The following is an 18294-nucleotide window of genomic DNA, read 5'->3' as shown; positions in this document are numbered from 1 at the left end:
AAGAACATGTTTATAAATAGTAATATATTTAAAGAAAAATCTTAGAGGACAATGCACAGCTACACCGCAGCTCTTTCCTTTTTCCTAAAAGTACACTGCCATCTTGTGTTCAAAATGAAAACATCAGACAACTAATGTTTTGGAAAAGAGGTGTCTCCTTGGTTCTTTAAAATGCTAAATATCTAACTCCATTAACTATTGATTAAATATAGCTTATAATACATTTATTTCACCTCTTTATTACACAAACTGAGCTACAAGTTAGCCTTAGTGTGAGAGACAAATTATTGTAAGAATCATTGAAAAATGATAGGCATTTAGCATCTGCTTTTCAGCTTCATGGCCAAGCATTCTAGTTTCAAGTTTCTGTGAGTCAGCAAATGAAGAGTGCTGTTTACTTCAGCTGAATGTGTGTCGGCCTACTGAGACTGCAAGAATCAAAGTAGAATAACCCTGAAAAGCCATTGCAGGCATCAAACAAGCATGTGAGTGATATATGTCCCACGCAGGTGCTTTATATTATGTATGCGAATATTATGATATTATATAACATTGTTTCTTGGAAACCAGACACAGTCGAATCGCTCTTCTGAACCGGATCTTTTTACTGAATAGTTTGAACTGGTTATAACAGACCGAACGATTTGTTCGAAACGAACCGAATCAGGTCGAGTGATTCTGGAGTCAACCGACTCATTGAACCAAGAGCTGTTTCTTTCTGACATGTCAATTTTGCAGCAAGCCAAGAACCGAGCTGACAGTGTGAGCATTTTAAGTTTACCAAAGATTTGACTGATGGGGCGATATATTATTACTAGAGTAGCCTATTTGCAAAATTATTACAAATAGAACATATAAGTTGACTTGATTGTATGACACTTTTATTAACACAAATACATGACAGAGTTTATTTCAAAGAATATCACTTTTTAATTATGAGACGTAAATGAATGAATCACTGAATCGATGTTTCGAACTGTTCGAAAGAGCCTATTCGCGGAAATGAGTCAGACTAGTTCATTTCGCAATCGTGTTGCTTTTCACCATGCCTGTTTTACGAACACGTATCGCATTGGCCAAGAGTTGATTGACATACACATTTAACCAATAGAAACTAAGACGATGAAACCGATGTGAAATGTGAACCAATCAGAGCTTCAATCGCTGTACCGTTACCATGACGTTTGACTTCTCACATCGACCTTCAAAGCATTCTCGTTACAGATGGGGATTTTAGTTTTTTTGAGTGTCTGAGACATGATTCAGAATCAGTGATAGAACTTCATTTCCCACAATGCAGCGTGCCTCTCCAAAGCACCCATGCTTCTGTTTTTGTTATTGTTGTGAGATGTTCGTAGCACAGCTCATCTCGGCGAACGTGTCGGTGTAAATTACACTTGTCATCAGTCTCATAGATGTTTTCTCCTATATGACCGAACATCGTTTTTCAAGAGGACATTGTTCTGGTTATCTAATCTAAATTGGGTGAGTTTTGTTATACGACGTTTGCGGTTTTTCCACAAAGAAAAAAAGAAAAGAAAAAAACTGCAGTATGTTCAGTAGCACGCAGCTAAAGACAAAGCATGCCATGTTTATAACATCCAATCCCATTAGAGGCAGTCCCATGGAATGTGTATTGACGATAACAATGTTATAAGGCTGTCATGTTTTTCTTTTTTAACTGCTGTAACAAAGTGTCAGATCTGCTTATGCATTGTTTTTCTTCTTGTTGTCACGCTGTACCGAGTAACTTGAGATAGTTTCTAACTTTGGGCCTCGATTGCAATAGCCATCCACGATTGTTTGCAATGCAAAGAAAGATTTTATTTTCGCAAGTCAGCAATTATTGTGCCACAACAATCAGGTGTCACGTGTCAAGTAATATTAAAAGTACATTAAAATAAATTTTGTGTTTTCTAGTGTTTTAAAAAAAACTAATTTTACCATCTATTTTATTTTAAACGACTCATATGATGATGAATCAAATGATCCTTGGTATTTCTTTTTAAGATAAAGCTTGATACTAAGCACTGGAGTTAAGCTGCAAGTTTCTGACATCATACAGATGACGTCAGAAAACGTCCTTGGTCTGTTCATGGAGAGTCTAAATATGGAGTTTGTAGTTTATTATAAGGTGTTGCTAATGATGGGCCCACCTGTCATTACTTGTAATCTATACTGTTAACACAGTCAGTCACAGCATTTGTGGCCCCTGACAACCTGTGTCACAAATGCTCTCTAAGAGCTGATGTGTGTCTGGGGTGAGAGAGTCTGCACTCCTCGTCAGTCATCCGCAGGAACTCGGCATCTAGTTTAACATAAACAGTACCTCTTCACTTGCGCAACACATTCACCTCTCCCCTACTATCCTCAGTAAGCCTTGATAATAATATCCATACAATTTTCTGGGGACTAATTAAATCCTGTTTAAAATTCCTTTTAAAGTTATGTATATTTGTGAATTTGGATAGAGACAGAAAAGGCATACAAATAAGATAGCATATTTAAGACAAAATAATTACTGTATTGCCTTTTACCTCAGCCACACTTCTTCAAAGCACATAAGTAACATGTCTTTGAACTTTTTCTTAACATCAAGATTTTAGGATAAAATTTAACATATTGTATTTTCTATGTATTATGTCTTTTACTAAGTATGTATTACGTTTTTTTTAAACCATTTTTAGTAACTTTGTTGCAGTTCATTGACCATTTTTTTGTAATGCTAATATTTCATGTAATGACGCCATAAAACTGCATGCATATTATTTGAGAATGAGAAAAATAGTTTTAGACTAAATATTTCCATTTTAATTTTTAATAACTACCTAGGTGCATCACTATTCTGTTGCCATGGAGAAGACATTGGGGGTGGAGTTTCGCAATGTCGGAAGTAGCTACTTCCCTCAGAGCAGAGTGGACTGCCACTACACCATCAACTCACAGCACACATGGGCCAGTAATGACTGGGTTGGACTATTTAAAGTAAGAGAGAACCATCTCCAGGACTTTTCAGCACTGATGTGGCTCTTTTGCTTAATTAAAGTTGATCTGTTTCTTTTACCCTCAGGTTGGCTGGTCATCAATCAAGGACTACCATACGTTTGTGTGGGCAGTAGCACCATCCAACTACAAAGAGGGGACCTCCGTGAACTGCTGCGTTAATTTCCAAGGTCTCTGAAGCATTGATTTTGGTGTTCAAGCCCTCTTGAAAGTCAGCTGATGGTCTTAATACAGTATGAATAAAGAATAGTGTGCTTTAGGGACATTTAAAGAAGCTAATTACAGTTTCTTGCATTGATTCACCCAACTGCTGGGCTCATGCATTCAGTGCATTAGCAAATGTTTGTCCTCAGATGACCTGTGAAAGAGATAAAATGCCACAAAGGATTTCGCCTGTAGTTAATTATTAGTAGGGAGGGCTAGGATGCTCCCAAATTACCCTAGATTGACTTGCTTCTCTAAAAATGTTTTAAACAATAAACCTAAAATGCTTGTTTTGGCAATGCTTTAAAAATAATGAATTTAGAGATGCAATTTATTTTTAAAAGGTTTTACTATGCTGTGCTGTAGCGTGCATTATCGTAAGCACTGTAAAACCCCGTGACAGCCCTTTAAATTGTTGTGTATCGTGTGTGAACGCCCCCTAAGAAGCATGTCTGATCAGTGTCTAGAGGCCCTATTTATTCAGGGCTTCCTTATAACCAAGTGGTTAACTAATCTTTGAGACAACCTAATGACTAGCTTATTTCTGAAAAGCACATCCGTAGTAATTAAACTGCAGGGTGTAGGCGCGCTATATATTGCTCTTTTAAAGTAACTTGCACTACCATTCAGAAGTTTGAGGTCGATTCAAATGTTTCTTTTTAAAGTATTTTATGCTAACAAAGGCTGCATTATTCATTCAAAAATAAAGTAAAACCAATAATATTGTGAAATATTACAATTTAAAATAAATGTTTTGCATTTTAATATATTTTAAAGTGCAATGTATTTCTGCTTTGGTGCTCAAGTAACTTTGTTGAACATAATGTTGAAAACAGCTGCTTATTTAAACCTGTGATTTTTTTCAGGACTCTTTGATGAATAGTATTTTCAAAACAGCACTTATTTTAAATAAAAATCTTTTGTAACATTGTAAATATCTATGCTTTCACTTTTGATCAATTTAATGTATCTTTGCTGAATAAAAGTATTAATTTCTTTCACAAAAAAAACTTTCTGTCCCAAAAACTGTGAACAGTAGTGTTAGACCGAGTTTTGCAAGCGCATGTGAAAGTATCATCTGGGCTGAGATTTGCACAGTGCAGAATGGCAGCATTGTATTTTGTGGTGAATATTGGTGATGGAGACAGAGTGCGTTTAGGAGAAGCCAGATGAGGTCATCACCAGTGGCCCTGGCTTCATGTGATTGTGTAGGAAATCTCCAAACTTCTCTCACTATGAATAACCAGACAGGAAATATTCAAATACAATTTGCCTATATTAAAAATCTGAGACCATATGACAATTGTTTTGTTTATAGTTTTTTTTTTTGGCCTTTCACAGCATTCTTTTTCTCTCCCCTCTTCAGCTTCCTACCTACCAGGGCCTAGTGCTCAGCAGTACCAGTTTGTGTATGTGGATGGAAGGGGAGAGGCTTGTTCTTGCAGCACTGCCTTTACCTTCTCAGCCCCAAAGCCCATGGAGGAGCTGATGACTCTGGAGGAGGAGGGCCAAGGAGAGGAAGTGGGCGAAGACATGTTGCTGGTCATCCCCAGAGCCCAGCTACTGCAGGTCAGATGTACTCAAAGAATATGTGAGAGACTGTAATTCAGTCCATCATTACACAAATTATGTGTTTCACAATAAGACAATGGTTGCCTAGGGCTGTAGCATTCTCTCCGTATGCATGATATATGTAAGGGATAATCCACGGCTAGCTGTACTAGCGGCAAAGAAACACACAACACATGCATTCAGCAGAGTGCATTCCAATTGTTTAATGCACAGCTAGCCGTGGATTCTCCTGCTTATGGCCATTTGCCAACATTAACAAGTTATTGATGTTTGCAGCACAATATTTGACCAGAAAGTTAAAAATAATGGTTAATTTGGTCAGTTACGGCTCATTAGATCTAGCATTCTGCCCACTTTAAATCAGACACAGAGATAAAGCAGTGCGGTAAGATTACATTTATGAATGAATGAATTATAGCATGTATTTTAATTAATTATCAAGACAGAGAGAGATGCGCGTGTGAATTGCCTGAGAAGCATCCTTCTACTAATAATGAAGCTGTGCATTTGGTGTTACTCCCTTATTGCTGAGAAATGATTCAGCGGCGAGGCTATTTTATCAATAAAAGTCACAGGGCAGCATTGATAAGTTTCTGTGCTCCTGAATGTTTTTATGTGTGTGTGTGTGTGCAGTGCGATTTCCAATCTCTGTGTGTGTGTGTGTGTGTGTGTGCGCGCACTTAAATGAAAGCAATGCATTAATACAGAATGGTGATAAAACTGACTGGAACTACCTGTGCATTAAACGATTTGAATGCATACCTTCCAGCCAATCATATATACATATACATATACATATACTGTACATATATATATATATATATATAGTTATAGTTATAGTTCAATTAAACAGTATATATTATCATATATTATAAATAAATAAATATGTAAAACAAACAATATTGGTAATCTGGTACAAGGGTGTGATTGTTAGCATGAAGCCTAAATGATAATAGTCTCAAGTTTTAATCACAGTGAAAAAAAGACTTTTTAAATTAATGCACCATTTCGCTGTATTTTTGATTAACTTCCAGGTTATAATATATTTCATTATTTTTTTAAGCAAGTCAGAAAGGTATACAGCAATACTAAACTACAGTATGTATACAGTACTACAATAAAAGGGATTTCTCATTCTTTTGGACAGCTCTGAGATGCACTGTTGTTTGTCCAAGAAAGGGTAAAAATAGAATAGAATGTCCCAGTGTATTGATACTTTAATCCATAGAAGACTGCAGACCTCAGACAGAGAGTCTACTTTTAACATCTCCACAATGAGCAGTTTTGTTGTGTGGTTTGAGAATCACATGAACAGCTTAGAGCTTTCCAACCAAGTCAGTAATGCGGTTTTGTTACTGATATAGCATATGTAAAGAAGACAATTATTTAAAATTACATAAACTTCACAATAAACGTAATAATTACTAGGGCAGTTAAAAAATATCGATACAGCTAACTATCATGATCATTTATTTCACTGGTGGCTGGTGAAGTGTGAGAAGAACAGAGTAAATTTTATAGTTACCTACATAATGTGTATCTAAACACGTCATCAATTTATAATTGAAAGGATTGTTATTGCCGCTTCCATAGACATCAGTGTGTATTTTACAAACTATAAATGTTGTTTTGCTAGTACTTATGTGTATTTAAATGTCTGAAACCTAAATAAACCTTATGTGGTTGAAAACACTGAATAGTTGTGATATAATATGACAGCGCTAAGAGCGTCTGTCTCTGGCTCAGTGCTAGCCAACGCGCAAATGCAAATTTGAATTTAGAAGTTGATGATCACATGATCTGAACGTTCTAATCACACCGGTGTGAACGATCATATGCATCAAAGGGTTAACTAGCGATCACATGCGGTGATGATGCTTTCTTACGTCCATTTCAGAGAACCAGAGGGCAGATATTTCAACAGACAGTTGAGGCATTTAAGTGGCACCAAAATCTGCGTTTTGATTCGGTCCGGTTACATACCGGTTAGCCTACTTAGGTACTGGTTCTATATCGGTGCCCAGTTTCGGTTTTGTATTTTCAACTATTATTTTTTACTTTTTTATTTATTTATTTTTTTAAGTATTGCAATATATCGCAATATGTATCGTATCGCAATATATCGTGATATATCGTATCGTGACACATGTATCACGATATGTATCGAATCGTGAGGCCCTTGCCGATACCCAGCCCAAATAATTACATTAAATTATTTATTATATAATTTATTTGATTTACTTGATCTGCTACAATAATGCCATGTCTTCAAAGCTAATATTGAGATATATATATATATATATATATATATATATATATATATATATATAATTAATTTGTTTTATATTTTATTTACCATATAAGGTAAATAATTAAACATTTGAATCGATAGGCAGACCTCATTTAAAACTAGGTTTTTTCATTTGTATTTTTTATTAATATCTGTATCTTTCTCTGTCATTCTTCCAAACAGAGACGTCTGCAGGAATGTTTGAAGGAGCGTGCTGAGCTGCTCCAGGCTCTTGAAGCAGCAGACCAGAACGTGGAGCGGGAGAAAGGCAGGAGAGAGAGAGACAGAAGCTCCTGGGAGCAGAGCCGCAAGGAACTGGAAAGGAAGATCGCCGAGCTGAAGGAGGAAGTGAGGGAATATATAGAGAAAGTAGAGGAGATGAAGAAGAAGCAGAAGGTAGTGTAAACACTCATTCCACCAGCCTGTGTGGTCAGCCCTGGGTCAGGGTTTTGTGTATATTTTGTCTTTACTGTGTTTACTGTGGTGTATATGTTCACATACACTGGTGGAAATCTAACTGCTAAATGATTTTTAGTGTTACAGTTTAGTTTAAATACCTCACTACCATCACACCTCTCTCTTTTAGGAAGTTGAGGATTTCGGTGAGGCCCTGACAGAGGAGAAGAGAGCTCTGCTAACTCAAAAAGAAGCTAATGAGCAGCGAATCAGAGAGCTAGAAGAGGACATTAAAGTACTGACCCAGAGAGGACTGGAGAGAGAGACTGACCTAGAAAGGTGAGAGGCTTTCTACTCTGAATTATCTTTGAATCATTACCCAGCCCTACACATTTGTAACAGATTTGATTCCAATTAATTTGGGTGCATTTCAGTCATAATGAACATTTTGCTTTACATATGAAAGAAATTTATTCTCTGTTGATGCTGTAAATTATGCAGGGCAGCGGTTGAGACTAATTCAAATTGTTAACCTGTGTTTTTGAGGAGGTATTCATTGAAAGAATCAGCTCATAAGAGACACTAATTTCAGAAATCAGGCTACACTGGTCACAGTCAAGATTTATGTGTTTTTGATTAGCGATGCACTGAAAAGTGAAAAAACAAACAAAACAAAAAAACTGTTTTGGGCAGTATAGTTTTGGATGGCCAAAATCATTGGTACAGTTTGCGCTTCTCTGATGACGTGTTTTGACTGTATCAGTGTCTATTTCAAGCAAAAAATATAAGCTACAATAGCGTGGATAAGCTACAACAGGTATATGTCAGCAGTGTAGTCGAATTTCAATGTGACCAAATATGATGCTACAGTAGCAATATGTAACAAAAATTCTGCTGAAAAATCGAGAAGCACCTATTTGCCAAAGAACTTTACTATGACGACATCCTGAATAGCATACCGAGTTCAATGACCCAGTTAACCTAAATTTAATTACCAAAACTTAATTTTCGTTTTATCAAAACCAAATTTTTTAATTTTATTTCAGTGCATCACTATTTATGATTTACTAAAAATAACACATAAGAGCTAATAAGAGTTATTTGATTGTGATTCAGACTACATTGATTGTGTTGTATGTTTGTTTACAACTAATGTGCTAACCTCTACTAATCTCTATTTGACTAATCTCCAATACAACTAGGCTAATGTGCTAATCTCTACTAATCTCTACTTGACTAATCTCCAATGACCACTTCTGATCTGATTTCCTAAAGATTTTCTTCGATTTCATGAATACACACTGAACATAATTTCAAATGACTAAAGGCTGCACACATATTATATACAATTGTCACTGCACGTTGATGACTTGAGTATTGAATTGTGTTGTTGTTTTAAGATGTACTTCTGAAAAGTAAAATCATTGTTTAATTTGTACATGTTATATAAGCAAGTAGTTCTCCTGTGTTCTCTGGGACACATCAGGACATAATTGTTTCATATATTGTGGCCATATGCATCTTTGACTTCCTCCAAATGTCATTGATGTGATTGGATTATATACAAGACACATTGGACCCCTTCTAGAGGTCGGTTTAGTGCTGTGAACAGGGTCTTATTGTCTCTTTGAGTCACGTGGTTTCATTGGTTCTCCTGTGTGCTGTTTCTGCATAGGATGAGGGAACGGGCCAAGAAAGCATCAGCTCAGAAGAAGGAAGATGAGGATGAACACGAGAACCTGAAGGTTTCTCAGCTAACACTTGTACACGCTTGTAGACAAATAAGCATAAACACAACTACATGGTCATTATTGTGCCATTGTTTTGTGTATTATACTAGTTAAAGATGGAACAGACAGAGAAAGAGCTGCACAGTCTTTCATCAGAGTTTCAGAGTCTGAGAAGTTCACTGGCCCAGAGAGATACACATGCTCTACAGCTCCGTGACACCATCACCACCCTCACACACAAACTCAACAGCGCTCACAGGAAGGAGGTAACACTCCAGCAGTTTTCACATCCCAGCTTTCACATTGGATATTCGTACACAGGGTGTATTGTCTCAGAACAGATACTTGATGCCATTTATCCATGAAGTTCATGTTATTAATAAGGGGTTTGGCTGGTTAGCATATTCCCTACTGGTAGATGTTGTAAATACACCATATGGGGGCAGAAAGCATGTCTTTCAACTTTGATGGCCATTCTGACAAAATATCAACATATATTGATCATTTTTCTCAACTACTTTACAAAGGTTTTGGCACGGTAAGATTTTTATTTTTATTAAAAGAAATTTAGCATCACATGATCCATCAGAAATCATTCTAATATGCTGAATTGGTGCTCAAGAAACATTTCATCATCAATCTTGAATATGCTTAATATTTTTGTGGAAATCATTATACAGTTTTTGATTAATGGACTGTTCAAAAGAAAAGCATTTATTTGAAATGGAAGTTTTTGTAACAAAGTAGTCTTTACTGTCACTTTGAATTTAAAGCATTCTTGCTGAATAAAACTATGAATGTCTTTAGAGGCCCCAAAATCATAGTGGCCCCAAACTTTTGAATGGTAGTGTATTTTTTGCAAGTGATTTGATTTGTATTTATTTTTATTAAATATCAACTGTATACAACTTCCCATCTTCTTCTAATTGGTCACATGTTTTAGTCAGCATGAAATGCTGAGAAAACTGTTAGATGTGACGCATTTGAACCATGTCTGTATAGTCCAGCAATTAAATAAATAAAAATAGAACAGATTGATGCTAGAAGACATGCAAGGCAAGCCCCCTAACTGCCTCTAGACTGACTACATCTTTTTAGCATGACACGATTGTATCTGTGTCATTGTTGATCAGGCAGCCAATGAAGTGGCATTGAGTGAACTCCGGAGTGTTCAAGAGCGCCTGAACGTGAGTGAACGCTGTGTGGAGACTCTGAGGGGGGAGCTGAGAGACATGGTCGCTCAGAGGGACACCACACACGCCGAGCTCCATCAGGCCCGTCTGCAGGCCGCACAGCTCACACTTCAGCTGGCAGATGCAAGCCTGTCTCTGAGAGAGGGCAGAGCCAACTGGGCACAGGAGAGAGAGACCCTGCAGCAGAACACTGAGGTACGTGTAGCAAAAAATATTTTTAAAAACACAAAGGCAACTTTAAAACTGTCGTTAATTGAAGTGACTGCATAAACTGTCAGATGGACAAAGTCCGCCTGGAACGCCTTAATGACGAGATCCAGCAAAAGGAGGAGATGTTGCAAGAGGCGAGGATGGAGAGAGAAAAAGCAGTAGTGGAGCTGGGACGAGAGAAAGACTGCAATCGGGTATATCACATTTCTTTAACACATTTCTTTAAAACAATGACATGTAGCTTCAAGTTTTTCCAAGTAAGTTTTTCTTGTCAATATTTTTAGTGCCATCTGTTTCAGTGTTAACAGCACACGTTGTAGGAGTTAACATGGTCAATATCACATATTTGCTTACATTTGATTAGTGACCTAGAATGACCAAAGTCATTTACAGATTTATATAATGTAAATTAAGGTATGAATTACATTTGCTATTCAATGTGAAGCTAAATATTTAAAGACGTGTACTTTATAGCAGTGGTTCTCAATTCCAGTCCTCGTGACCCACTGCTCTGCACATTTTGTATGTCTCTCTTATCTGACACACTCAGTTCAGTTCATGGAGTCTCTCCTAATGACCTGATGATCTGGTTCAGGTCTGTTAAATAAGGGAGACATACAAAATGTGCAGAGCAGTGGGTCACGAGGACTGGAATTGAGAACCACTGCTTTATAGTACTCTTGTGAAATTTGTGTGTGTGTTTTCAGGTTCAGTTAAGTGAGACTCGTCGTGAGCTGCAGGAGCTGAAGGCCAGTCTTAGAGTGGCTCAGAAAGAGAAGGAGCAGCTGCAGACAGAAATACAGGCACGATCTCTACTGTTCTCACAAAACTCACCGTACTCACCATCATATTCTCATCAAAGCCATCTTTAAAATCTGGTTCTCACAGGTCAACCAAAAATATTCTCATCAAAGCCATCTTTAAATCTGGTTCTCACAGGTCAACCAAAAAGTTTAAAAAGTTTGCTTAGTCTCAGCGAAGTTGTCTTCAATTTATCAGTAAACAAACCTCTCATTCACATGAGCCTGAAGGCATAACAGAAAAATGCTGTTATACCAGTCATAACCACCAGATACAACCTGTCTCTCAAGAGAATGTTTTGCTCTCTGTGTGTCTGACAGCGTTTGGCTCCTGGTTTAAAGCAATATTCCACATTGTAAATAGATTGGAAACAGAGCAGGGGAGTGGGCAGATGGATTTAAACACAGAAATCTGAAGCTTGTATTTTTGGTAGCCATTGCATAAATTCTTAAGTAAATAAATCTTATGTGAGCTATAAACTTTAAATGATCCTTTCTAGGTTGAGGAACATCTGGTTAGTATGTTACATATGTAATAGCCATGAATGGAGTTTGCAGAACATCAACATAGGCGTGTGGTCATGCATATGCAGTTATGTGGCATTCCTTTATGGTATCCCTGTGGGGGTACCAAGTAAAAGTAACTTTACATTTTTTGCTAGTCATGATGTAAGGTTAAAATTTGAATAAAACTTTATATAATATAGCTCAGAAGAGTTATATATATAGGCTTATGTTGTTATGTTTATTCTTCAACATAAATTTGTCTATCTTGAATGTTCATTTGCTCTGCTCTATGCTCTATGCTTTCCAACTGGCTGCTCACTGTAAATGCATTACTGAAAATGCATTTTCCGTTCTGTTAAGGCCGTGACACACCAGGAGGGCGACATCAAATAACTAGCAGCAATGAAAGTCAACTGTGTTGTCGCCGACGTGTATTAACACACGGCAAAAACTAGCCTGACAGATGCTCACTGACGGCTGACTGCTGGCTTGGTGTGTCACAGACCTTATTAGACTGAATATTACCCAGAATATTTAAAATATATTAAGCTACGTTTTTAAACATACAGCAGTTTTACAAAGATTTTAGGTAGGGGTTAAACAAAAAATGTTATGTGTATTACTTGAAAAAGTGACCAGTTTTCTCTATAGCTGTGCTAAAATAAGAAAAAAGGAAACTGCAAATGGATATAACAATGAATCTACTTATACTTAAGATGAGTGCGCTCTTGATTTAGGGACAGGATGACGGACAGTATGGTATTTTAAACATAACAGTGTGACATTATTTCATTCTATACAATGTAAGGTTTGTTAACTGTGTGTGTGTGCAGGAAGTGATAGAGTACAGCCGTCAGCTGGAGAGAAGGCTGGAGGTGCTGAGCGATTCTAAATGGAGTGAGACGGCCCTGCTGCAGAGCAGTGAGTCACTGTGCTTTCTTTAATTCTGTACAAACATCACTACACACAACGACACTATTGTGAGTCTGTCTCCTTTCTTTATTGCCCTCTCACAACAATACCACAGAACTCCAGGCGGCAGACAGCCACATCATAAAATGCCACACACCACTGCACAACACTGCGTTATACGGCCCTGCACAATGACAAGACTTCACCACCGTACAACACAGCACACCAACCCCACCTCCCGGAAGCACACAACTCTGCCATACTACAAAACAACATAATATAACACTGTTTTATTTTAGACTCATTAACTTTTACCTCAGACCACTCACACATGACATATTCTGCACAAAAATTGTACATTTTCCCACAATGGCAAATGGCAATCTACAATCTAATTGGTTTGCATTACACAACTTCTAGTAGTAAAGTCGAACAGGTTTTTGGCCAGTGCAACCTTCAAAGTTGTTCAGACTTTATGCCCATAATCAAAAGTCACAACAGCAAGCATTACACAACAGTTTTAGTTTTGAAAATCAGGAAAATTGTTACACACACACACACACAAAAAAAGATTTGTTTGTAGTGTCAAAAATGTTATATTTACATTTGCAACAGTTAAGCTCTATAACTAATTACAGATGTCTGTTGCATGAATGCAATGTCGACTTAAGAGTGTTTACATATTTACATATAAAGGTTTGTCATATTGTTTGCTCTCTGTTTAATTAAGTCAGAATCACATTTTTAGCTTATTTTGGATGTGTAGCTGACATGAAGAATATGGTAAATTCTACAATATTATTTTTTATATTTAATGTAAGTTCTATTACATTCACATAATTATGATATGATCACAATCAAAATAATCAAAATATTTTCATTAAAAAAAAATGTGGGCAGACACTTATTAGGACACTTGTGAAAGCTCATCTGCCGTTCCTGGTTTCAGGTCAAGCAGAAAGCCCACTGCTGTCAGATTCTGAGGATGAGAACCCCGAGGCCTTGCAGGACGCACACTCTTCTGGGCCTCTGAACCACTACAGTCTGTGTGAGCAGCCCCAGGCCGACCTGCTACTCCCAGCCACCCCGCCACCCTCTCCCAGACACCCCTCCAGCATGAACACGGTGGTCATCAGCCAACCTGCACCCCTCTCATCTCCACACCAGCCCAGTGCTCACACACACACTCACAGCTCTGAGTCGGTGAGGGTTTGTCACTAAGTCATCGCAGCATATCCAAATATGATATTTTTGTGGTTACATAAAAAGCATTTAGGGAAGAATTGGCTCACTGTTTGTTTGTTTAGCTGTATGTGACCTCACCCTCAAGGCCTCTTCTCATCAAATCTGATGTGACAAAATGACACAAAAGAACGAAGCTATAAAATATTTGCTAACAATTTGCACTAAAGCTATTCACAGATGTAAGATGCTGAAAGTTTTTGCATTACTTCACGAACAACGTTGAGTTCTGGAAATGTGCTGAAGTATACAATTTATTGTTATTCATTTATTAATTTTTCCGACATCCAAACAATAACCAACTCTCTGGATACAGAAGTTTTCACTGAGTAAAATGAGATTTTCTGAATGCTTTAACCCTCATGTTGTGTTTGGGAAGTGTCTGCTAGGGAAGTGAAGGATTTCAACACCCTTTATAAAAAGGCATTACTTAAACTTGTGACTGTGCTTGGGGTCTCAAAGACCCCAGATATAAAACATGAATAATGCAATGAATTATCACAAGCTAGGATTCTCTAAATGGTGTAAAAACTCTTGCAGGTTGTTCACTTTGTTTTACTGTATTTTTATTTTATCTTTCTACAATGCATTTTTGCTAGAACTTTACCAAACAGCGCAAATACAAAATACTTTTAGTTTTTAGTTAATGATAGAAATTTTATGATACAGTAGAGGGTTAAAGCTTCAATAATATCTGTATCCACCTAATTTTTAACATACGAGCAAGGCACAGCCACTGGCTTCCGGTTTCAATTTACCTGTTCAAAACAGTCTATTATACTGCTTTATATTGGTACTTATCATATTTTAATTCATTATCATATTTTTAAACACTGGTTTTATTAATGGCGGCAAATGAATCGAAAGTCTTGCACATTCACAGAAAATATCTTAATTCCATGTTGAAAAATAAGGTGGATGCTCAGGTTTGATTAGGAATCTGAATGGGAAAATAATTTCGAAATGAATCATTTTTACATGCACATCAAACATAAAGTCTCAACAGAGAATGAGAATCAACCTAGGCTCAGAATAAAATAAAACTTTAGAATATTGCAGAATAATATTTCAAGCTCAATATGTTGGAGTTCATAGAGATGCCTTGAGCCAGACGCCACATTTTTGTCAATCTATGAATTGTTGGCAAGATTTTTTGGCACTGACCAATTAGCTTTCAGGTTAAAAAATAATAATACAAAAATTACAGATGATCTCAGATTTATATTTCAAACTCAGTATGAAGTAGTTCATAGAGATACACTATGGCGTTCTAAAAATCTGGTTGTGCTTGTTCTTCAGACTTGTAGTCAATAGGCCCTTTATTCATGCATATGTGACTGCGTGTGTTTTACAGGAGGAGGAGTATGAGGCTGCTTTGTCAGGAGGACACAGCTATGGAGAGGAGACAGCTCTTCTCCTGCCTGACAACAGAGACGCTACCCTCGGGTACAGCACGCACAAACACACATTCACTGTCTATAAACCCCATCAGTCACACTGTCGTTATCTGTGACCTGCAGACACGGGCTCAGATAGATTTTCACATATACTCTTACACAACCCACATGAGTAAATATGTCACTGTCGCAAAAAACATTCGGCCCTTCTCTCTCCCCAACGCCTCGCTTTATATCTCCCTGTCACAGTCTGTCTCTTTTTCTGTCTTTGCACACTCGCACACGCTAATGCAGGCCTTTATTTATGGTGACAGTCCGAATATGGTGAGGAGATGGAAGTTTTGAATACCACCTCATAAAATTAGTGAGGGAGAAGAGAGTGAGAGAATGGATAGCGGGAGTTCTGTGAGGGGAGGACAAGAGGACAGATAAGTTGACAGGAAGCTGTAGCAATGATTTACTGAGAGGGTAGTCAGCGCTCACCGGCCAATTTTCAGCATCATTAAAACCCTTTCTCCCTCACTTCTCTCCTTCACCCTCTTTCTTTCTCTCCCTAACTCTACACCTCCACCCCCCCTCCGTCTGTTTCCCTCTCTATCCATCTCTTTCACCCTCTGCCATCTATAAATGCACCATTTCTTCCCAAACTCACGCTTGTCCTGTTGTGTGTGTTGTCATGCAGAGATCTGGCAGAGAGTCCCGAGTGGTGAGAAGCAGAACTGCAGGACCGGAGGGCCAGTGCAGCGTGGATGGCTTTGCACTAGTGCAACACGTGTTACGAGTTTTGTATTTAGAAGCATTTGCGCTTTACATTATATTGACATGAGTATTTAAATATGCAATTTGCTTTACACTTTATATGCACTTAGAATATGCATAAGCTATTAGACCTCTCTATGTCGCACGCAGTTTTACGGTAACTTGCACGGACGTGTTATTTTACACATATCAACTGACAAGCAGAAAGTGTCTGTAACGAGTAGATCGAGGGAAAGGTTGTATTTAAGGCAGAGGAAATAATGTGTGTGTTTCTGTGTGTGTTAGGGTTGTTTATTTCAGTCTTGATTTTCTTGTGTTTTATTTGAGTTCTGTCATAAGGCTTGTATGGATATAACAATTATCATTAATCTGCATCAGCAATAATGTAAAGCACAATGTCATCAAGATCTTTTCAGGTTTTAAATGTAAGATTTAGTTCGGGTGCTCTTCATTTTGTGGGTCTTGTGGTAGAAGTATTTTGAAATTTTGTTTGTTAGAAGAAAGACTGTGTGAAAGTTCACACATACAGTGATTATGTGCAATGGGCTACACCAGCGACTGATCCTTCTGTTTAGATGTAAGAGTAATGAGTGGCACTTTTGATTCCTTTCAGGAAGTTTACTGTCATCCTCGTGTAAAATTCATATGCGCAAGATCTTCTTTGAAGGAAATCCACTTGAGCATGGAGACTGGGGGTATTAGGAACAGTTAGTTATTATAATGAATTTATTACATTTAATTCCTCAAAATTTATATTTGGTGCTTCATCTTAGTTTCCTGCATTGTACTGAAACACTGTTTTACATTAAGGATGAAATTACTATTTGTATGCTAAATGTACTTAGACAGCTTAACTACTTAATGTTCCTCTTTGGGTTGGAGATACATTAGAAACTTTTTGCAGTACTGTAAGAAGGTTTTTTTTATTATTATTTGAAGGTATGAATTGAACTGCTTTAAATTGTGCCTCACTAAATTCAAGAAATCTCATGTTTAATTCAATTGGATGTGTGATGGCTTCAGGTTGATCATGTGGAGAACGTTATTTGGCCGTATTTAAATCATGTGGAGAACGTTATTTGGCCGTCTTTAAACTTTGGTGAAGCTCATTACCTGAGGTAAAATTAAATTTTAATTACATTCACAGGGAGAGTATTTTAATGCATATATTTAAAAGTGAAATAATGAAGGGGAATATTGTGAAAAGGTATCATACATTAAAATGTTTTTTTCTTTTTAATGTTTGAAACATTTTCCGGTTGAGCTCACTGTACTCACAGACCTTCTGTTTGGTTGATTTGTTCTTGCCGTTTACTGTAGGGTAAAGTTTAAATAGCACCTATATGTTATTTGCCTTTTATACAACATGTCATAATCTGTATTGACTTTAAAAGTGATGTTACCATTACACCTCACTTAAACAGCGCTCACTTTGTATTCATCATCCTACTGTATTTGTATTGTGCACTGGTCACTGTATTCTAGAGACTCTTAGTGTATCTGAGATTGAAAACAGTTGTCATTTTCATGATACACTTCACCTGAAATGTAAAATGAAAGCTTAGTTTGATCACCCAGTAGACGCAAAAACCGTTGACAGCAAAATTGTTTTATTCCTGTTAGCCACTATACTACAACCGTAAACCTGTTTATGGCAGGGAACATGTTAAGATTAGTCCTAAGTAATGGTTGTCCACTTTCATGAGTTTCAGTAATGTTTAAGAGACATTGTCTTTCAGAACGCAAGTCATTTCAGGGCAATACAATCAGAGAATTTGATTTATTGTTTGCATTCTATGTAGTTATTCTACTTTCACTTATCTAACTTGTTTTTAGGTTATGTCATTCTGTTCAGGATGTGGGATGGGTTTCATTAAAAAAAAAATTAATGTAATGTTTGTTGTATGTCCATGTGCTCTACTCAACACTTCACAATAAGGTTAATTCGTTAAACATTATTTGCATCAGGTAACAAACTAAAAATGTTTTACAGCATTTATTACTGTAGGTTAATATTAATTTATAAATACACTATTGTTTATTGTTCATTCATGTTTGTTCACTATACATTACCTAATT

The 18294-nt window shown here is 37.1% G+C and overlaps 1 protein-coding gene across 1 annotated transcript; it reads left to right on the top strand.

The window, feature by feature from the left end:
- The first annotated feature begins 1174 nt into the window (after positions 1 to 1174).
- On the top strand, positions 1175 to 18090 carry calcoco1a (calcium binding and coiled-coil domain 1a). The gene is made up of 15 exons (XM_084098954.1): positions 1175 to 1485; positions 2833 to 2985; positions 3071 to 3173; positions 4574 to 4776; positions 7253 to 7465; positions 7656 to 7804; positions 9141 to 9210; positions 9306 to 9461; positions 10329 to 10583; positions 10667 to 10792; positions 11306 to 11401; positions 12739 to 12826; positions 13767 to 14020; positions 15414 to 15505; positions 16139 to 18090. Exons 2-15 carry the CDS (start codon positions 2854 to 2856, stop codon positions 16164 to 16166), a joined length of 1965 nt encoding a protein of 654 aa, XP_083955080.1. The 5' UTR covers positions 1175 to 1485; positions 2833 to 2853; the 3' UTR covers positions 16167 to 18090.
- Positions 18091 to 18294: the final 204 nt, after the last annotated feature.

The sequence above is a fragment of the Abramis brama genome (assembly GCF_963993115.1).
Source record: "Abramis brama genome assembly, chromosome: 22".
Taxonomy (NCBI): Eukaryota; Metazoa; Chordata; class Actinopteri; order Cypriniformes; family Leuciscidae; genus Abramis; species Abramis brama.
The sequence above is the reverse complement of the archived record's forward strand: the minus strand, read 5'-3'. Positions and strand labels throughout refer to the sequence as shown.